Source organism: Capricornis sumatraensis, chromosome 16 (assembly GCF_032405125.1).
Source record: "Capricornis sumatraensis isolate serow.1 chromosome 16, serow.2, whole genome shotgun sequence".
Taxonomy (NCBI): Eukaryota; Metazoa; Chordata; class Mammalia; order Artiodactyla; family Bovidae; genus Capricornis; species Capricornis sumatraensis.
This window is the reverse complement of record NC_091084.1, coordinates 33,399,941-33,421,989: the sequence shown is the minus strand read 5'-3', so window position 1 is coordinate 33,421,989 and position 22,049 is coordinate 33,399,941. Positions and strand designations below refer to the sequence as shown.

The 22,049-nt window shown below is 49.8% G+C and overlaps 1 protein-coding gene across 1 annotated transcript in view; it reads right to left on the bottom strand.

Annotated features, from left to right (window-relative positions):
- Positions 1 to 22,049, bottom strand: part of GRIK4 (glutamate ionotropic receptor kainate type subunit 4) — a 344,872-nt gene that overhangs the window by 80,779 nt on the left and 242,044 nt on the right. The window contains exons 10-11 of the mRNA XM_068988252.1: positions 11,390 to 11,497; positions 6,048 to 6,251 (exon numbers count right to left, since the gene is read on the bottom strand). Coding sequence (XP_068844353.1) covers positions 6,048 to 6,251; positions 11,390 to 11,497 — 312 coding nt within the window. The remainder of the gene's footprint in view (positions 1 to 6,047; positions 6,252 to 11,389; positions 11,498 to 22,049) is intronic.

The following is a 22,049-nucleotide window of genomic DNA, read 5'->3' as shown; positions in this document are numbered from 1 at the left end:
TCATTTTAAACAACAGCCAACCTTTCAGCTCCACAGCTCCTTCTAGCTACAACCCTTTCTTTATCTTGCTTTCCCACAAGAATGAAGCTTCTGTAAAGAGTATTCCACAATGATCCAACCACTGCAGTGTGATTTCAGTGCAGCCACCCACCAAAACCACTCTTGTCCGTGGCCTCTGCATTCTAAATCTGATGGAAGGCTCTTTTGTGCTTCCTTTCAAGAGGTGGGAAGCTTCTTTACCCGCCTCTCTCAGCAGCCTTCACAGCCTCTCCTCCCTCTCCTCCCTCTTGAATGTATGATTTTCTCCCGGAGGGTTCCATCCCTCCTCACAGCTTCAAACCACCTACAGCTCACCAACTACGCCAGCACCTAAACCTGGAGCCGCAGAGCCCACTCTAACCAACTCACTGCTGAGCATCTCTACCTACGTGTCCAAAAGGCTTTTCACAGTTACCATTTCCAAAGCGGAAATCATCCCCCTCTTTCCTCCCAGACCTGTTTTTCTCCTGGGTTTTCCACCTCAAAGACTGGCACCACCATCCACCCAGACATCCACGTCAGCGTCCACGTCAGAAACCTGGGTGTCATCCATTCTACTCTTGTCCCGCTCCCGTGGGCCACGTCCATTCAGTCCTCAAGTCCTGACAATGCATCTGTTAAATAGCTTCCACAAGTTACCAAACAAAATTATACTATGATCTCATTTAAGAAAAAAACTTGTGTGAGTACCTACTCGTTAAGAAATCAGAAGGGATCATATTGAAATGTTAACCATGGGTATTGCTGGCTGGTGGAATTACAAGTAATTTTTTTAAACACATATATTTTATAAAGACTGTATTTATTGTTTCGTTGCTAACTCTGCCTGACTCTTTTACAACCCCATGGACTGTAGCCCTCCAGGTCCCTCTGTTCATGGGATTCTCCAGGCAAGAATACTGGTGTGGGTTGCCGTTTCCTTTTCCAGGGGATCTTCCCTAGTGAGGGATGGAACTCCTGTCTCCTGCATTGGCAGGAGGATTCTTTACCACTGAGCCATTCTATATTACAGAAAAACTTACCTTTAAAGACAGCTTTTGAAGGCTTCTTCTGACCCCTAAGTTACTTTTGGTTCTCAACACCTCTTGCAACAGTTCCATCTTCTCCCTGGTCCCCTGCCTCCAGGCCTTTCCCATCCCTCCACCCATCCACGTTCCACACTGTAGAAGGCTGTATAGACCACTGCCCACTTCCTAGGCTCACTTCCCACCACGCTCTGTTCCAGGCGTAGTATCCTAAAACGGAAACTGCCATGCCCCTTCCTGTCTCCAGGCCAGGACTCTGCCTGGTTCCCTCCCTCCTGGCTTCATCTTCTCCCGCCACATCCCTGCTGCCCCTGGCCAGCTCCTCCTGGAGTTGTCAAGCATCATCTCCTGCAGGTGTCCTTCCTACACCTCCAAACCAGAGTCAGGAGGCCCTCCTCCAGTCCTCTCACCAGCCCCTCTCCCTCCCCATCCTAGCCTTTCTCACTCTGCGTTTATGCAACTGGTCCTCCATCAAAGAGTGGCCTAGTGTCTGTCTCATTCATCTCTATATGTGAATATCTCCGACAATATCAATGAAAAATTCACTTTAAATAAATATACTGGGGTGACCCAGGAGGATGTTCCAAGGGCATCTTCTTCGAGCTTTAGTCCATCTCCTCCTCTCTGCCAAGTACACCTCCACCAAAACACACCATCACTGCTGTGGGCTCAGCTTGTGAAGGGTTGGACTGGGGCCAAAATGAATGCAGACCCAAGAGGCTCCCAAACAGACACACTGCGCTTTTCCCCTACCCAGACACAGCCCTGGGGCTGAGAGGCCAGTCACCTGCCCAGCTGACATGAAGCCACTTGTTTTCACTCCAACCACACTCCTACTTTTAACGGGATTTACACCAAAAGACACGCTCTGATGATTTTCAAAAGTAAGCAGAAAATATGTTTGAGTGCTCTTTCATAACTAACACGCCATGAGGGCTAGCCCCACAGTCTTAGGTAAGCAGGTGACCATGGATATGAAAGACCGAGGCTCTAGAACACCCAGTGGAGGTGACCCAGGAGATGACTCTTTACGCTCCATCACTCTGCATCCAGGAGGCTACTGCATTCCTCAAATGATCTATAGAGAGATTCCTGTATGTCAAACTTTCTGTGGGTGTGGGCATGCTCATGCATGTGTTATTTTAAATCCTTACAAAAATTCTTTCTGGATAAACACTGAAGCCTTGGGGGATGGGGTAGGAAGGATTAAAAAAAAGTTGCCCAAGAACACACAGCTAGTAAGTAAGTGAACTGAAATTAGGTTTAACATCAAGATTCCCACTCTCAGACCATGTGCACTGAAGTCAGCTCACTCAGTTGTGTCCAACTCTTTGGGACCCCATCGACTGTACCATGCCAGGCTTCTCTGTCCATGGGGATTCTCCAGCTAAGAATAGTGAAGTGGGTTGTCATGCTCTCCTCCAGGAGATCTTCCTGACCCAGGGATCGAATCCGGGTCTCCTGCATTGCAGGCAGACTCTTTACTGTCTGAGCCAGCAGGGAAGCCCCAAGTCAGCTGGACCAGGGCTTAAGTGCTGACTCTAAACTTACCAGCTTTGTGATCTCTGGCAGGTTATTTAACCTCCCTGAGCCTACATTTCCTCATCTGTATATAAGTGACAGATTTAGGTGAGATGACCTACGAGGTCTCTTCTGTGTGGGACACTGACTAGCCAGCCCCAAGGCTATGCTGTTATAACCTCTGATCTGTGCACCTTGGGGAAGAGGTCACACAGCGGGGCTGCAGGCCTTAGGGCTGTTGTGATCCTAGGGGGCATCGGAACAGACATACCAAGCATTGAAGCTTAGATCAGGGCCAGCATATGTATTGAAAGAACGGGTTAATTCCCTAATTAATTAATACTACCCAACCATGTCTTGATGAGACCAAAGCAGCAGTGTTTTGACTTGAAAGCAGATCTGGGGTGAATTTTAAGATCCCGGTCTGATTGCCCAGATCACTCAGTATGAAGCTGCGTGTCCTTGAGTCCCGGATCCTTTCCTCTTCCTGCCAGTCCACGTCACAGCTCATTAAGGGGCTGATAAGGGCATGGCTGTGCACCGACTCCGACATCCCTGAAATCACCCCACAAGTCACAAGGCAGCCCAAAGGAACTGAAGAAACGGGCTCAAGGTCACTGAGTACATGAGTAAGACAGGAGGATGGGCCGTTCAGCTTTCTGAGGTTTAAACACTAGAAAGCGCCTCGACTGGGGGTTCTAAACAATAAGACTGCCTTGGGAGGCATTCTGGAACTTAGAAGCGCCAAACATCCTTTTTTGTAGGAGTGTGGGCATCATCAGCTAGGAGTTTGAGCCTCAAAGATGGCAGAAGGCTTCACCCCCAGAAGGCTTCACTGTCCCTGTGAGAGGCTCTCCGGCCCCCTGGGCCTTCTATGGTCTTCCATTGACTGCCTGCAAGCCTCACTCTGCCAGCAGGGCCTCCCTCCTGGACTCTAGGAACCAGACAATTCACGGTCTCACTGAACAAGTCTTGCTACTGGCCCCGCTGAGTCACTGCAAATGCTATCAGGAAAACTCCTAACCACCATCCCACCTCAGCCCTTAAATACCTTCCACACTCTTTTGTCTATATAGAACTTTCCATCATTCATTGCCAAGGATTGCTTACTCAGTACCCCTACTAACATTTTTATCCTTGAAGACTGGGATTTAAAAAATGTATCTTTTATCCCAAGTTCAGTACATATAAAAGGTGGCGTTGCTCAGTCACTCAGTCATGTCCGACTCTTTGCGACCCCATGGACTGTAGCTTGCCAGGCTCCTCTGTCCATGGGGATTCTCCAGGCAAGAATACTGGAGTGGGTTGCCATTTCCTTCTCCAGGAGATCTTCCCGACCGAGGGATCGAACCCATGTCTCCTGCATTGGCAGGTGATTCTTTACCAGTGAGCCACCTGGAAAGCCCATATACAAAGGATTACAATCATGTTAATTTAACAGATAAAGAGATGAGAGGAAAGAAGGAAAGAAAAAAGCAGGCAAAGGTGAAAGGGAAGGAGAATACAAAGGAAGGGACTGGGCTTATGCGGAACTTCCTTGGTAACATCTCCGTCCAGCTGAGGTCGTGTGCTATGGTGGGATTCTGGAGCTAGACACATCTGGGTTCAAATCCCAGCCCTGTCTCACCCTGACGGTGTGCCTTCAGACAAACCATTCAAGCTCTCTGTTTAGGTGGCACATTTGTAAAATGAGGATAACAAAGAACTATTAATAAAAGGTACAATTTTGTGTCTAAGACAATTAGAGATAATGTATGTAAAGCCCCCTACACGTTGGCACTGGCTGGGAGCCTGCAGGGGCTGCCTCTGCACTTGGAAAGCGTGGAGGATGGGTCGGTTCAAGGTCACTCTAAGAACCCTAGGTCTGTGACCTCTGCGTTGGGTGCCGATCACCTACCCCGACGAGAAACACTTAGTTATGGAAATACAGACAGTGAATTGATAACAACTTAACTTTTACAGATGTAGTTTGTGCCAAGAAAACAAGCACTCTGGCCCTGGAAGAACTTTCTATAGTCTTGCTCTAACCGAATGATGATTGACATTCCAGGATGCTCACCTACCTTTTAATCAAGTCTCCACATTCACCCTGAAAATTTACAGCCCTCCCAAGTGCACCTTGGCCCTGGTCTGTAAGGACACATTAAGGATAGCAGAAACTAATACAAGAAGTAGCAGGACAGCCGTAACTGTGACCAATGCCTCTGACCGTTGGTCCCTTTTCCCTTGTTATTTAGCCATGTCTCTTTGACAGCCCTTCTCAAGAGTCAGAGTCAGCTGATGTAGGTGTGCTCTGCACCAGGGCCTGTCCAAGCTCTGCCAGGGGTACTGATGATCAAAAAAATCATCACAACTGGAACTCCCCTGGTGGTCCAGTGGTTGAGAGTCTGCCTGCCAATGCAGGGGACACAGGTTTGATCCTTGCTCCAGGAGCTAGATACCACACGCGTGTATGCTAAGTCGCTTCAGCTGTGTCCGACTGATCCCACACGTGTGTGTGCTAAGTCACTTCAGTTGTATCCGACTGATCCCACGTGTGTGTGCTAAGTTGCTTCAGCTGTGTCCGACTGATCCCACACGTGTGTGTGCTAAGTCACTTCAGCTGTGTCCGACTGATCCCACACGTGTGTGTGCTAAGTCACTTCAGTTGTATTTGACTGATCCCACATGTGTGTGTGCTAAGTTGCTTCAGTTGTGTCTGACTCTTTGTGACCCTTTGGACTGTAGCCCGCCAGGTTCCTCTGTCCATGGGATTCTCCAGGCAAGAATACTGAAGTGCATTGCCACACACTCCTCCAGGGGATCTTTCCGACCCAGGGATCAAACCTGCGGTTCTTACTTATCCTGCATTGAGAGGTGGGATCTTTACCACTAGTGCCATCTGGGAGGCCCTAGATCCCACATGCCACAGGGCAACTAAGCCTGTGTGCCACAGCCACTGAGCCTGTGCATCTGGGAGCTGGTGCTCCACAAGAGAAGGCGCCAGAATGAGAAGCCTGTGCATGGCAATTAGAGAGTAGCCCCTGTCTACTGCAACTAGAGGAAAACCCTTGTACAGGAATGAAGACCCAGCAAAGCCAAAAAATAAATAATTAAAAAAAATCAGAACAAACAAAAAGCACCTGATTATCCAAGAAGTGAACCCAATCTCTAAGCCGTGTTTACTGGTCAAAGCCTCTATTCCTTAGCCACTACAGGTGATAGACTGGGACCAGAAGAGCCACAGGGCAAGGATCATGGTAGTCTTATTCACCAATGCTAATACCAATGTATATATATCACCAGTGCCTGGCCCGGTGCCAGTTCAGGGAAGATTCATGCAATGAATGGACAAATAAATGAAACAAGGATGACTGACTGACTGCATAAACAGAGGGTTCACGAGCATGAAGCACAACCTTCTGTCCTTCCATCACCCTCCCCTGCCCACCCTCAGATCCAAACCACCTGTTCTTTCCTTACCCGAGCGATCAGCTCCCCGACCATGCCCGTCCAGGTGCCATTGGCCTCGGGCACGCCATACACGCCGTCCCCGACCAGACGGATCTTGTAGTTGAACCGGAGGATCTCCGCCAGCTCCTGGAGCATGTCCACACAGAAGCCCTCGTAGCGGTCGTTGCCTTCCATTTCCTGGTGGTTCCCCTTCAGCATTAGATATGGGTTTTCCTGCAGCAAAACTGGGCAGCTGTGATTCTCATCTTAGCCCTGGTGTCTCAGCCACATGCGATGAGGGGACCGGGGACACAGGAGGGTGGGGAGAAGGTGGGGTGGAGGAGGGAAGCGGCTTGGGTAATGGGACACTTTGGAGGTGGCGGTTACCTCCCTTTCCCGACTTCAAGGCACTTCTCTTACCAGGAACACGCAAGGGTCTCACTGCACAGAGGGTCCAGTGGAAGCCCCTCTACCTTGTTTAAGGTCATCATCTGACCCCATCTCCCATTTCATTCTGTCCTTCCCCCCCACCTTTTCTTTTGTTTATTCCACACAGACTAATCTCAGGGCATTATGAGATGCAAGGATGCTGATGACAGAACAGGTGAGGTTCTTAAACGCACTGTATGACCACAACCCAAGGCAGAATGGGTCCAGCCATGGGTGTTGGGAGAAGGGCTGGGTCTCTCAGATGAATGTCCAGGGAAGGTTCCACGGAGGAGGTGGGATGCAGGCTGGGCTCTGGAGGATGACAGAACTCTGGCAGATGGAAGCGGTGGGGTCACAGGGCTGCGTGGGCAGGGGAAAGGCAGGATCAAGGACATAATCCTCGGTGAGATGGAGCTCGGCCCATTCAGCAGATGATGGAGGCACCCTTGGGTGGGAGCCTGGCTTGTGTGTAGGGGTGGGATGGGAGGATGAATTTAGAAAGATGAATTAGGGTCAGCATGGGCCTTGGATGCCAGGGCGAGGTGCATCACACGTATATAGTAGGGATGCAATCAGAGTTTTAGAGACGCAAAGATGTGAGTGAAGAATATGACAAAGTGAGCGAGAGAGAAGGTCTGGGAGTGAGGACAGAGCCTCTCCTGCTGGGAGATGCTGATTCCCGAGCTGTGCTTTGGCTCAGGTGGGCTTCAGAGCTGGACAAGGCACAGAGAGGATCAGGTGGATGCCAGGATGGGTGTGGAGCACAGAGGGAGGATCCTCAGACCCTTGGAGCCTGAGCAGGAGACTCAGGACGGTGTCATCATGGCCGTGGATGGTTTGGAAAGGAAAAGGATTCGGAACATGTTGAATTCAAGGTGCTGGTAGGCAGTTCAGGAGCAAATGTACAACTGAATGTTGGAATCCGGAGGGAGGGCAGGATCGGGGGCACAGATGGGGCGGCCCCTGGATAGAGGTGGTGGCTGAGCGGCAGGATATGGGAGGCCATGGAGGGGGAGGGAGCAGAGGGATAAGACCTGATCCGGGGGCGGGGGCGAATGAAGAGCAGCCACAGAGCAGGACAAAGCAGAAGCAGCCAGAAAAGCCAAAAATCAGGAACATGTGGGCATGAAGGTCAAGGAGGTGGGGGTTTCAAGCAGGAGAAGGCCGGCATTCCCACCCAGAGAGGAAGCAGGGCTGTGAAAGGGCAACTGGGCCACGTGTCACGGAGATGTTTGAAGGCAGACTGGGGGTGTCGGGGGGAGGTGATGGCAGAACCCTGCAGGGATGGGCACGAATGAGAGGTGCACAGGGGAGGGCCGGGGTTGTTGGGAGGTTAGGAGATAAGGGCCAGCCAGCAGAGAGCTTCTCCACCCAACCGCTCCCAGTCACGTCTCTCTCCAAACTTCAGTTCCCCTTTAGCAGCAATGGCGACCACCGACCCCTTGATGGATGATCCCCTAAACTAGAGGGTAGTCCAAGGGCAGCAGGGTGAAGGTGAGGTGGTCTTAGGACGGGAGGGACCAGAGTATACATGCAGGTGGAAAGGGAGGGATTCCTAGAAAAGGCAAGATAGAGAAGGAAGAAAGAGAAGTGCGAGTCAGGGCAGCAAGGTACCAGGAGGGCCAGGGTCAAGGCGAACTTGAGTCAGGGAAGTGGACCTGAGGGTGGAGAGGAGGGCCAGGGTCAGCGGGTTCAGAGAGGAAGGGAGGAGGGCAGAGGCAAGAACTGCACCAGAGTTGTGCTGCAGGCAGGAGGGAAGGCTTGGCTCCTCTGGAGAGGTTTGCTCAGGGGATACGATGGGGATGACAGAGAGGAGCCTGGGGTTGCCCAGGTCCAGCTGAGTCAGGAGGCTGAATGCAGAGGGGCAGCTGGGAGCAGGACGTGGAAGGAGAGGTGGACTCAGAGACGGGCAGGAGGTGAGATGGCTGAGCATCATGGTGGAGACGGTTCTAGAAGCCAAGAGAGGAAAGTGCTGAAATGCTGGTTTGCTGAACTCAGGCTGGAAGGGGCCTCTGGGCTGGGGAAGATCAGAGGTCATGAGCGGAGGAAGGGCGAGACTCGTGGGTGTGAAGCAGAAGAGGGGAGGGTAGGAGGTTCCGTGCCAGAGGGAGGGACCTCTGAGTTGAAGGTGATGGGATTCTGGTTCAAGTGCACTGTTCTGTCAATGAGATGCAGCCAGGCTCCTCGCCTTCCATACACGCCGTCCTTGGCTCAAGGGCTCTTCTCCGTCTTTCTGTTTAACCTAATGCAACACTGTCCTTGGGCTCCCATTACCTCCTCTGTCACCCACCCACATTTCAGAATTCCTACTGTGCTCCCAGCCAGGGTCCCACACACCCCCCCCTCCATCTTCCTACACCTGCTGCCTTCCAGGCAGGATGTGCATGGGCCTGGGACTGACTCCTCATGGTGTCCCCACCTGGCTCCAGGGTTCAGCATCTGCGGATTGTGTGGGTAAAAAGTGCTGAAAGGGCCTCACTGACAGAGCATAGCAGGGGAGTTTCCATGTCTGGGTTGGAAGGCAACCTCCTAGGGTATCTTTAATGACCCCAAGGAGTTTCACAAAATTCTTCTCCCTAAGCACTCTTAAGTTAATTTAAAATCCACTGGCATATTAAACACAAGGCCAGTGTTAGAGGGAGGGGTCACAGGCATTTTGGAAAGTGCAGGGGCTGAGTGCTGGCCTGGGGCCCCGTCGTGGCAGGGGCGTTGGGAGAACAGAAGATAGTGATGTGGGCAAAAAGCTTAACCCGGGTTCTGACACAAGGTGGGGTATTTGCTGCAGCTAATTCAGCGTATTCCTCTGGAGGAAGGCATGGCAACCCGCTCCAGTATTCTTGCCTGGAGAATCCCCATGGACAGAGGAGCCTGGCAGGTCACAGTCCATGGGATCACAAAGAGTTGGCTATGACTCAGTGACTAAACAACAACAATTCTGTGTAGTAGCTGGTGTTAACCAATAAATCACAAGTCCCAACTGCACCCTGTCAAGAGCAGGACACAACAGGACTATGTGCTGAGTTTTAAGGGATAAACCATTCAGGGTGACCATTTGCCAAGGCTCTCTTCCAAATGGTCACCAGGAACTGGGCCATGTGCCTGAGGATGGGCAGCAGGGCACGGACTCAGGAAGCCCTTCAGAGGCAGAGAAGGTCCCAGCAATCTTGCTGTGCGCTATCCCCCTCAGCCAGGACTGTTGCCCAGTGCGGCCCCAGCTCAGCCAGGCATGCCCAGATCTGGGGGTCTAGGTGACACCATCACCCCCTCATCCTGCTGACGTTTTCACACTGCTTTGGATGAGCTAAGGTTGAGCTGAGACAGGGGTGGCAAAAACTCTGTGAGCTGGAATTGCTGTGACTTCCCTCTGCCTGTAATGTTCCTCCCAGACCGCCACATGTCACTTCACCCCATCAGGTCTGCTCAGATCTGCCCTTCTCAGTGAGGCCAGCACCCCACTTCCCTTCCCCAGCTCTGTCTATGCCTTAGCACCCAGAACTGAGCCCAGAACATAGGCATGCCCCCCAAATACTCGGTGAATGAATGGAAGTATTCAGTGACCCCTGTCTCATACCGCGTGAAGGGAAAACTCATGATTTGTCATTCAAGTCCCTAAGTATTGTGGACCCAACCCACTTTTCCAGCCTCAGGCCTTCCCTCTCTACCCATGCCCATGTCCTAGCAACCTGCCTTCTCCTGCATTTCCTGAGTGCCTGACCCTTCGTCCACTTCTCCCTCCTTATCTCTCGCTGTCTTTTGAGGCCCATCCTCAAGGTCCCTCTTCTTGAAAGGCTTTGCTGACCATCCCTTTGCTGGGATGGGACCTCTCTTCCTTCAAACCCCGCAGTGCTAGACATGAGCCTATTTCTTGGCTTTTTTCCTGCTCTGCTCACAGTAGATCAGTTATTCCAGTCCAGGGCTCCTGGGCCCCTGGAGTTTATGAACGTAGTGATGGAGGTCCCTGGACTCTTTTTCATTATCTTGAAAGCCTAATCTTTCAAAAGAAGTCCTTTTCTTAACAGACACATTTCCAGACTTTGCACAGTTAGCAACGATAAGGCTGAACAGACTCACTAATAGTTGGGTCTGTTTGGAGCTGGAATTACATCAGTGCAGCCACACTGGTTATCTCTTGCTGATAAGACGCTGGGCCAGACAGGGAAGTAGGCTTTTGATTAATTAAAAGGAGGTGGAGGAAGGGGGAAAACTCATTATTACTTAAAATATGCAGTTAGTTTAATTGACAAATCTTTAAAACATGATGTCATTGTAGGTGGGGGGAGGGGAGCAGTAAACGACTTTGGCCATGAACGCACTTGACTCGTGCCATCTACTAAATTACAGCCTCTTTGAGGACAGAGACTGAGTCTTACTCATCTTCGTGTCCCCAGGAATGAACACAGTGCCTGACACACAGCGGGAAGGGCTGGGTAATCATCGAAGAGAATTGGATCAAATAAAAAAGGCAGATGGTCCCTTTCTCTGTAGATTGAGAACTTTCCTTTGATCGTTTGGAAATGAAGAAATCACAGGCCATAAAAACCCACTGAGTTCAGGTGTCCACTGGCAGGGGTGCAATTTGTACACGTAGGCACCAAGCAAAGCAGGCTGCCGTGAAAGAGTAGGGGCCACCCTGGTGGACTTCTCGCCCCTGTGTCTTAAGGTGCCCTGCCCTTGGCCGTGCACTGATGCCCCGGTTGTTGGGGTGCCCCCATTAGAGACATCCACAAACTGCCGTCTCACCACCCCATCCCGCTTCCCCAGCTGCCTTGGAACTCATCAGATATCATTTCCATATGAAGCAGCAACTTGAGTTTAATTACACTGTCATAAATTGGCCTCGGCGCTGTGATTAGAGCTCCCATCTTCTGTTCCTGGGGAGGCTGCAAGAAGGAGGAGGCACCCCGGGGAGCAGCAGCTGGGAAGCCCTGGGGGCAGCCGCTTACCAGGATGGTTGTGACGACCAGGGTGGTGTTGAAGAGGCTGTCAGAGATGTTGGAGGCGTACAGGCGGCTGTCCATGCTGAGGCCGTCTGCCACATGCCACTGGCCAATCTGAGGAGACCAAGGAGAGAGGCTGGGAAGGGCTGAGGGGAGGTGGAGGCTGGGGAGCGGGGGTGCTGCGGTCCCACGAGACTCCAGGGCTAGGGGAGCTGAGAGGCCAGTCCCCTGCCTCTGGCGGGGCTACGGTTAAGTCACAGAAGGAGGGAGCCATGCAGCGTATGGAGCAGAGGGGCTCAACTGGGACGGGCTACTAGCGTTGGGGGGGTCAGGGAAGGGTAGGGAGACTGTGAAGGAAAGCAAGACTTAAGAGAGAGGTGGAGAGGAAAATGAGAAAGCAAATCAGGAATGGAGGTGGCCTATGGGAAGGAAATCCCAAAAAGAGGAGATATAGGTACACACAGATACCTACGGCTGATTCACTTTGCTGTACAGCAGAAACAAACGCAACACTGTAAAGCAACCATACTCCTATAGAAACTAAAAACAGAAAAAAGAAATCACGAATGGAATGCAGTTCAGGGGCGCTCTCTCACCCAGAAGGGTGGGGAGCCGGGGGAATTGCATTAGCTGGAGGCAGGACTGAGCCGCCCAGCTCTTTCGCTCTATCCTGCCTTCAGGAAGCCTCATCATCTGAACAAGAACCAGCATGGCTACCACGTGGCATTTACTCAGCTCTTCAGTAAATGCCCACTGAGTGGCTCAGTGGATGCATGAACCATAAGAAGAAAGATCCAGGCTCTAGTTTTGGTGGAGTCACTTGCTGACTGTGAGAACCTTGGCAGGTTACTTGAATTTCTCCCAGTCTCCGTTTCCCTAGGTCTAAATGGGGGTGGCAATGTTTGCCCTGCCTTCCCAGAACAAATGGAAATCACACAAACACCAGTTTGATGTTACATTATTCAGCCAGACCCAGGACCTCAGATCTCAACTGCATCACCCCAGACGTGACTGAGCTTCTCTGAACATATTTCCTCATCTGTAAAATGGGAATAATACAAACCTCATGGGGTCATTGTGAGAACGGATTTAAGCTGAAACTCAATACCTGCTAGTTTCCTTCCTCTTCATTGTCTTGACTAGAGAGGGGGAAAAAGTCCATAACTTAGTTCCACCAGTTCCACTTAGTTCCACTTTCTAAGAAAGTCACCCAGATCGAAATTCAACATCATTGCGTTTTTACAGAATTTGCTTGTTTTCCCAGTGGAACCCTTTTTATAGCTACATGTACATGTGTGTGCTACCAGTATCTTTCTACTAGCTGGATCCCCTGGCAAACCATTTCTGTTGCTGGGTGTTGGAGGTGGGCAGCCAGGAGAGTCGGCTGGCAGCTGGCTAGAAACCCAATGAAATGCACACATCCGCCTTTGCCAGGCATCTCCAGGCACCGGCAGCAGCTTCCCTGGAAAACTCTCACAGGTTCCATGGATCCCACATGGCTCCACCCGCCAGAGCTGGGTTCTGGATTCCTCTTGTGGAAGCTCCACCACAGTAAAGACTCGTCTCACCTTTGGCTCTGGACCCACCCCCAGAAGGCTGACAGTCTCTCTGACATCATGGTCTGGAGCTTAAAGAGGGGAGAGCCAGGCTGGAAACCTCCAGTTCCAGCAATAGCTCCGATGCTCTCTACAGGTATGCTTTTCATCTGTCAAAGGAGAGATGGGGGCTTCCCTGGTGGCCCAGTGGTTAAGAATCTGCCTTGCAATATGGGGGACAGCAGTTCGATCCCTGGTCCCGGAAGATCCCACATGCTGTGGGGCAACTAAGCCCTTGCGACACAGCTACTGAGCCTGCTACTGAGCCTGCAAGCTGCAGCTACTGAGCCTGCAAGCTGCAGCTACTGAGCCTGTGCACCGAGAGCCTGTCCTCTGTAGCAAGAGAAGCCACCACCATGGGAAGCCCACACGCCGTAACGAAGAGTAGCCCCCAGTCGCTGCAACTAGAGAAATTCCATTCAGAGCAACAAAGACCCAGCACAGCCAGAAATAAATATACAAATACACAAAAGAGAAAAAAAAACCTTTTTTTTAAAAAAGGAGAGATGACCAAAAGCCCCTCTCCAAGCTTCAGCAAGGATGCCACTGGTATCTCCACCTCTACAAAGGCAGATAGGTGCCCCGCGAGTTCCTGATCATTTTAGTTTACCGGTAGCGTCTCTTGCATATCCACATGGGAAGCCTCGACTAGATAAAGAAACTGAGGCCAAGATAAAAGAGCCCACCCAACAACTTGCCTGAGGTAACCTCGCCATCAGCTGAGACACCTGAGCTTTAACCCCTGTGCTCTTAGCCCCAGATCGCCTTGCCAAGGATGCCTTCGTGGCCTCCTGTCTGGTTCTTCCAGCGTCCTGCCGCATGTTCTGTTTACATGTCCGTCTCCCCGGCTAGTCTGTGGGGGAGGGATTGGCTTGTTCAGGCTCACCCCCCAGTTTTTTGCTCAGGGACTGGTACGTAGAAGCAGAGGAAACCATCATCTCTCATAGGCTGAGTGTTCCTGTCGGTGAGGCAAGAGCAGGAGGCAGGCAAGCCTCCTTTGGCTGCCTGGAGTGCCCCCTGGAGGGATCAGCCAGGTCGGGTACAGCCTGAGCTACCTGGCCTCCGCCCCTCTCTCTGTTGGGGAGAGAGTTGGGGAGGATGACGGATGAGCCTCAAGATCTTCAAGTGAAGGGGGAAAGGGAACAAGAGTTACCAGACACCTCTTGTGCTGAATGAGCGCTATCAGCTGTTTGAATTTTCCCAGCAACCTTGTGGAGCAGTGACTGTGTTCATTTTATTTACAAGGAAACTAGAGTGCAGAGGTTTAATGACCTGCCTAAGCTGGTGGCTCAGTGGTTAAGAACTTGCCAGCCAATGTAGGAGATGTGGGTTCGATCCCTGGGTCAGATGATCCCCTGAAGAAGGAAATGGCAAGGCACTCCAGTATTCTTGCCTGGAAAATCCCATGGACAGAGGAGCCTGGTGGGCTATAGTCCATGGGGTTGCGAAGAGTCAGACACAACTTAGTGACTAAACAACAACAAAGTCACCTAGTTAGCAGGTGATGCATGATCTTGAACCCAGAGCTGTCTGACTCCTCAATCCAAGAACTTTCCTGTGTCCACTGCTGTCTCTGGGCTGGGGATGCTAATGTGTCCTCTATGTAAGCAGCCTGGCCAACCAGAGGAAAGGCTCAAAGGAGCCTCAGCCACACAGCAAGAACCCGGGACACAGCTTTTTTCTCTCCTGGGTTTTTATATCCACAAAAGCAAGTGAAATGAGTCTGCTTCCCTATCTTCAAGATGGGTAGAACTGGCTCCTGGTGACCTCCTAGGATCAGAAGGGCCAGATTTGAACAGAAGGACCTAAAAACAACTAGTCCGGATGTCAGCTTCTGGATGTTTGGGACAGGACTGAACTTCTCAGAGTCCTGTCCCCTAAGCATGCACTTCACAGGACCAGCAAGGCCTCACCCCCTACCAGTTCTGCACTGTCACTGTTCTCAGGGGACCCAGTTCTCACTAGCCACCTGCCCCAGCCCGACTCCCCGTCTGACCCAAGCCATGAGATGGGTTCGCACAAAACCTAGGGATATAAATGATTTACCCAGAGCCAGATCTGACAGCCTGAGCCATGTCTCCTGCCACCTCCCACCTCTGGGGACATGGCGAGGAGATGAATTAGCCCCCAAGCTCCAGTTAGGAAATGAATCTCCCCCCCCAACACTCCCATTAGCTCCCAAGAAATTAATAAACTCATCAGATCCAACAAAGCAGCTTGGCAGCTACTACCCAGAGCAATCTAATTGCAGAAAGGCAGTGGGAGGGAGAGCGAGAGGCAGAGCCAGGAGCCCTGGGATACAGGCTAATTGCCCCACCCACTGGGCACCTTCCATGCCACACACATGCCAGGGGTGGGCAGGAACCACAGCTCTCATCACTGACAATCTGTGGCTCTGCCTCCAGCCAAACTCCCTTGCTCCACCCCACTGACACCTGCCCCCAACCTCCTGCAGGAACAGCTGCTTTGTAAGCCTCTTCCACATGGCCACACGTGCCAGCTAGATTATGCTGCAAATAATGTCTTCCTGGGGCCCTCTCTTTGCGCTTTCTCTCTCTCCCACTTGCTCTACTTTCCCACTAGAGATCCCAGGCGTTGCAGGGAAGGGAGGAGAGGGTTTGGACTTGGACACCACCACTGCAAACCTACACAGCACCTTCAGGCAGGTAGGAAAATGACATTCCCCTGGGCCGATGTAGTCCAGCAGGTGCACAGCTGGGCATGCTGATTCCAGCCTCCACTCACCACTGAGCAGCCCAGTCTGCACTATGCATGCCACAGCCCCAGTGTTAGAGGACCTGAGTAGAACTTGACTTCTCTGCTTCCGAGCTGTGTGACTCTGGGTGAGTTACTTAACCCCTCTGAGCCTGTGTCCCTCATCTATAAAATGGGTGTTAAAATAGTAATGATTACCTCCTAAGGGTTCGTAAGGAGATTAAATGAGATAATATATGTGCAGAGTGCTAGATAAGCATTCATTTAATTTGTAACGTCATTGTTTGAGACAGAAGGTGGGGTCTCTTCTGTGCCCCACACTTTGCACTGTAGATTTTGGGTTATGAGATTAGACCAGGGTCTCCCTGGTGGCTCAGATGGTAAAGAATCTGCCTGCAAAACAGGAGACCCGGGTTTGATCCCTGGGTCAGGAATATCCCCTGGAGGAGGGCACAGCAGCTCACTCCAGTATTCTTGACTAGAGAATACCATGGACAGAGGAGCCTGACGGGCTGCAGGGGGCATGGGTTTCATCCCTGGTCAGGGAACTAGATCCTGCATACTGCAACTAAGACCTGGCATAGCCAAATAAGTAAACAAAGCTCTTATTTGTCCATTTCAATGATGTAAACACTCCCACTGAGGCTGATTTCAAGCTACCAACATGTAATCATGGGACACTGAGTTGGGAAGAGAAGTGTAATACTGGGGAGGAGGGTAGCTCTGGCTAGCTGGGTGAGCTGGTTCTAAGACATTACTGGTGCCACCAGGCTCACATGTCCTGGGATGGGCACCCATTTATGTCTAGGAATCTCACTGCCACCCTACTTATGAGTAAGGAAAGTGACCTCTGCATAAGGTAATAATTTGCCTGAATCCCAGAGCTGAGACATGGAAAAAAAACCAGGATTCAAAACAAGGCCAATGTGCAGCTTTATTGAGATCCTGATATTAAAAAAAAAAGGTATGTCCCTTCTCATTACTGATTCTATGCTCTTTGAAGGAACTAGAAGTACTTCGTCAAATATGAAAATCGATATGGGATATCATGGGGTATTATGGGATATCCCAAAACATGATATGGGATGTGTCTGCACGTGCACAGAAAGTATCATTTACCCAATTTCCCCAAAGAACAAAGAATCCATATAAATTAATAATAATCTTGCTCTTTTAAGCACTAAAATTGCGGGGGGGGGGGGATTTTAATTATTTATCTGAAAGTATTATTTCCCAAAATTCTTTCCAAGGGAATTGTATTAATACTTTCTGCTGTCCTCTTAAACAGAGTGCATGTCTTTCCCTTAATGCAGTGCCATCCTTTTGAAGCCAGTTATTACCCTGTCCTGTGATACAGAGCCGCTTATCGGTGTCTGAAATGTGGTGGCCTCGCACCCTCATTCCTGTGTTTTCATAAGTTAATTTGTCTGCTTTTCATAGTATCGCTTTTCTCATGGTGAACTGTCATTTCTGACTGCTATCAGGAGAGCTGTCTTGAAGAGGCTCTGTCCTTCCAGCAGCTGTGTTTAAGATCCCTGGCTGAGCAACCAAGGGACCAAGCTTGAAAGAACTGCTGTACAAAAAGCAGAGATAAGGTCTGATGGGGCCTAGGGCCTTTAGCGAACAGACTCTGTGACACTGATAAGGGCAGCCCACAGTCCCTCGGAGAGGCGACTGCCGTACACTTGAATGAGTGTCAGAGACCTGCTTTTGGTCTGCTGCATGACCCCGGGTCAGCATAAGCAAGCTGGTCACTCCCTCAGCACGGCATCCTGGGAAATGCTTGTCCAGGAGCCCTGACCCCAGCTGTCCCCTGATGCTTTCTGAAAGCGCTGGTGGTGGAGTCTGGAGATCTGCATTAGCATCCAGCACCATGACCACAGGGCAAGTCACTTAATTTCTCCAGGTCTCATACTTCCCAGCTTCCATCCTCATTCAAGCTCCCAATGAACTTGGGACTGGGAACCTCGAGGGCCTCTGTTTGTTCTGTTAGACACTTGGCAGCAGCCAGCCATCTCTACAAAGCCTCAACTATGGCCACACTGGCCCCTGCTGAGACCCTTCAACTCTTAAGGATAAAGACCAGGGTCCTTAATACTAAGCCCTCCACACCCACCGGGCCCTACAAGGCCTGGCCTCTGCCCACCCTTCAACTCATACCTTCTTTCCCGGCCTTATCTTTGCTCCAGGCAAAACTTTCAGTTCAAGTGCAGTAAGCTTCCCGTCAGGGTCTCTTGTACCTGCTGTTCCCTCTCTGGGACTCTCCTTGCTGCCCGATCCCTGCCTGCAGCCCCATTTCGGCTAGCTCAGGGGTTGGCAGACCACAGACTGTGAGGTGAATTCGGCTAGCTGCCTGTTTCAGAAAATAATGTTTTATTGGAACACAGTCACACCCATTCATTGATGTACCGTCTGTGACGACATTCATCTACAACAGTAAAGCTGTAAAGTCTAAATTTTTACCCTCTGGGCCTGTTTACAAGAGAAGTTTTTCAAACGTTGATCTAGTTTATATCTGTCAACCCCTCAGGCCTCAATTTAGTAATCACTACCTCTAGGAAGGCTTTCTTTTAACTCCCAAAGTCAAACTTCTCCCAGAACCACAGTCTTTTCCTTTAGAGCATCTGTCTCAGGCTGTCATTATACATTCATTAATGAGCCCGTCACTCACTGCCTGTCTTTCTCCCTGGTCCGCTCTTAGTCCTGCCCAGAGAAGCTACATGCCTCCAGCTCCCAAGCCCTCCTGCTCCCTCCTGCCTAGAACCACTCGAGGCTCTCATTTTGCCGCTTTGTTCTCTCCCCAGTAGGTAAAAACAGATTCATTTTTAAAGCCCTGAAGGATTTCCTCACAACTGTACCTGCCTCCATGAGTGTGCACACGGCTCTGTAACATTTAATATTTCGTGTACGTATAGATGATTGTTCTTTGCACTCAGCACTGCCAGGATCCAGTTTCTAGACAGGCTGACAGAGCTCCAAGGCCGGACAAGTTCTTCTGCTCCAGAGTCAAGAGTTTGCAAACACTTACTGATCACCTTTGCACACCGGGCACTCAGCCATGTGATTTAATTACACACTCTTGATTCTGCATAACAACTCTGTTATCATTCCCATCTGAGAAATGTAAGCACTTCAGACAAGTTTTTGTTGAAAGAATGAATGCATGAAATAAATGAATTCACTTGGTTGAATGAATGAATGAAACTGAGACTCAGAGACATCAAACTTGCTGAGGATCACAGTTAATATGGGATGAAATTGGAATTAAAACTTGGGTTCTGTTTACTGCTCTACCATCTGGTTGGGTTAGGACAGGTGCAGGCTACCCTGACCTTAAGTCCTGGGCCTTCACACACACCTCTTTCATCACCGTGAACTTGTTCTTTGGAAATTACAGCCCTGAAGGGATTCTGTGCAGGAGTCCACAAGAGAGATCTTGACCAAGGTACACGGTAGTTTCTTAGGGACTGAGCGTAGGAGTTCACAAGAGGAGGGCACCAGAGGAGCCACATTTTCTTAACTCCTCTGCCATGCATAAGCTGTGTGACCTTGAGCAAGTCACTTAACCTCTCTGAATCTTCCTTGGCTGCAAAACGGAAATAAATGAATTGACCTACCCATAGTGCAGCAATGCTGCTCCCAGTCAACTGAGCTGTGTGCATCATGGCTTCTGTGCATGCTTTGTCAGGCATGTCCTTTTCTTTGCAACCCCACGGACTGTAGCCCACCAGACTCCTCTGTACATGGAATTTTCCGAGCAAGGATGCTGGAGTGGGTTGCCGTTTCTTACTGCAGGGGATTTTCCAGACCCAAGGATCGAACCCTTGTCTTCCGTGTCTCCTGCATTGGCAGAAGGATTCTTTACCACTGCGCCACCTGGAAAGCCAGGATGGCTTTTGATGAGTGATAATAAGCCATGGGAATCTAACAGCACTACTGTCTGCCTGCTAGAAACGCAGCTGAGCAGAAGTCAAGCTCTACCCTGTCATGTGCTATGTGGCCCTGGGAAGTCAGTTTTGCTACCTATGAGATAAGGCCCTTCTCCGCTTACTGGGATGACATAAGGCAATCATAGCGGTGACAAAAGTTTAAAGCCCTATCCAAACGTAAGCTCTTTTTTCCAGATCCTTATTCTCTAAGGCCATCCAAGGTTGGATGTCATAACACACGATTCACTTTTTTAACCTCAGCTTCAGGGTTCAAAGTTGAAGTTTTCACTAGGAAGAATACATACAATATTGTATTAGTGTCTCCTTGAGTACAGAGAACTAATTTCAACATACAGGCAGGAAAAGTGACAGTCTGATGTGAACCACTAGGGGAGGAATTGAGACTCAGTTATAGTTTGGAGTATCTATAGTATAGGTCTGTGCCTTGATATATGATATATGATTAAGATTTGTAATGGAAGCCTCCATGGTGATCCCCTAGCATGAAGAAGTAAAATCTTTACCAAATTTAAATACAGCATCTCCAGTCATAAAACTTCAGTTCACATGGGAGACTGGATCAGAGGTCCCTTGCCTGAGCAGGGTGATCTGGGGAACAAAGGGAGTTGGCTGAAGATCTCATTCTCCCAGCCAAAATATTCTTTTAGTACAAAATATGTGCTTACATGCAAAATACTGTAAAAACCCAGGATCAAAGGACAACAGTCGCAAATGGCAAAGGTAATAGATCAGAAACAATCCTGAGGAAAGATGGGAAGACTTCACATCAAATGAGCTCTTTCCGGGCTGATTAAGCCTTCAGCTGAGTTGGTCTAAGGCAGTGTTTTGTTCCACTGTGGCTGCTGCCCATTAGTAGGTTAGGAAATCAATTTAGTGGGTCAAGACCTGCATTTTAAAAATGAAATATATATCCAGAACATGGCAGAGTGCAACCCACACAGCATGGGCAACTACTGTTTCATAAGCTTTAGCTTCAATTAGGTGGGGGTGGGTGTTAATGCATGTCCTGGATTTGCAACCAAACTGCAAGTGATGCTCAAAAAGGACAAAAGGACCTGGCAAAGGGGATTCAGACACTTTGCCTGTTCACTGCTCTATAGTCAGCCCCTAGCAGAGTACCTGGAACACAACTGATGCTCAATAAAACACATTTTTGGCAATAATGAACTCCTATCCTAGTCACTTTTAACGGCAGGACTATGAAAATTATGCAAGCTGATACTTCTGAGCATGTTGTTGTTTAGTCACTAAGTCACGTCCACCTCTTTTGCAACCCCATGGACTGCAGCCAGGCTCCTCTGTCCATGAGATTTCCCAGGCAAGACTACTGGAGTGGGGTGCCATTTCCTTCTCCAGGGGATCTTCCCGACCCAGGGATCGAACCCACGTCTCCTGCATTGGCAGGTGGGTTCTTCACCACTGAGGCATCAGGGAAGCCCTTGGAGCACGTGCTGAATGCCACATATGGGACTACATGCTTTACATTTGTTATTTAATTTTCCCAACTACACTATAAGGACGGTACTGCTATCATCCCATTTTACAGACTAGAAAACAGAAGTTCGAAGAGGTTAGATTTCTTGCCCAAAGTTTCATAGTTCACGCAGATTTAAACCCAGGCAGGTCCACTCCGCTGCATTGCCTCCAAGATATTAATTTTCCTGGGCTGCGGGTGTGTTGTTAAACATTTGCAAAACCTTTTCATTGCTATTCCTTATCGATTGGTATTTGTTGTTAAGTTTTCCTGGCTGAGACTCCACATTCCTGGAGTCAGCCTTTGGTTCTGACTTACATATTTACGAGAGGATACTTAAATAAAGCTTGATGAAGGAGACAGACAGGTTCATGAAAAGAGTAAAGCATTAGGAATTCTGGCTTCCTGACATGGCTCTGCCATCAACTGGCTCTGATCTCTGAATCCCACACGTGACCACTCGTTCTGGGAGCCCTTGTTTGGGCTCACCAGAGCTCCCTTCCTCTGTGGATGCCCAGCCATCCATCAACCTTCCGCCTGAATGTCACCCCCTTGGGCAGGTCCTTCCCAAGCTCTCATTCACTATCACAGAGACTTGGGCATGAAGCTCTGAACTTCTCCTTTATAGCACTCATTGTATAATTATTTAGATAATTACTTACTTTGTATAATTATTTAGGTAATTATTTGTTTCAAGTCTATTTCCTGCGCTACAAAATCCATTCTGTGACTAATAGGACTCTATTTCATTCCTCACATATCCCCAATGCCCAGTGTGGAATCAGCACTTAGTAAATATTTGACAATTGCATTAATAAATTCCTCTTTGGAGCTCCAGCTCCCAGGACAGTGCCTGGGTGCTCAATAAATGTGTGTCAAATTGAATTATGAACTTTCTTTCAGCAAGACCCTTCTTTTTAGTCTTTAGTCAT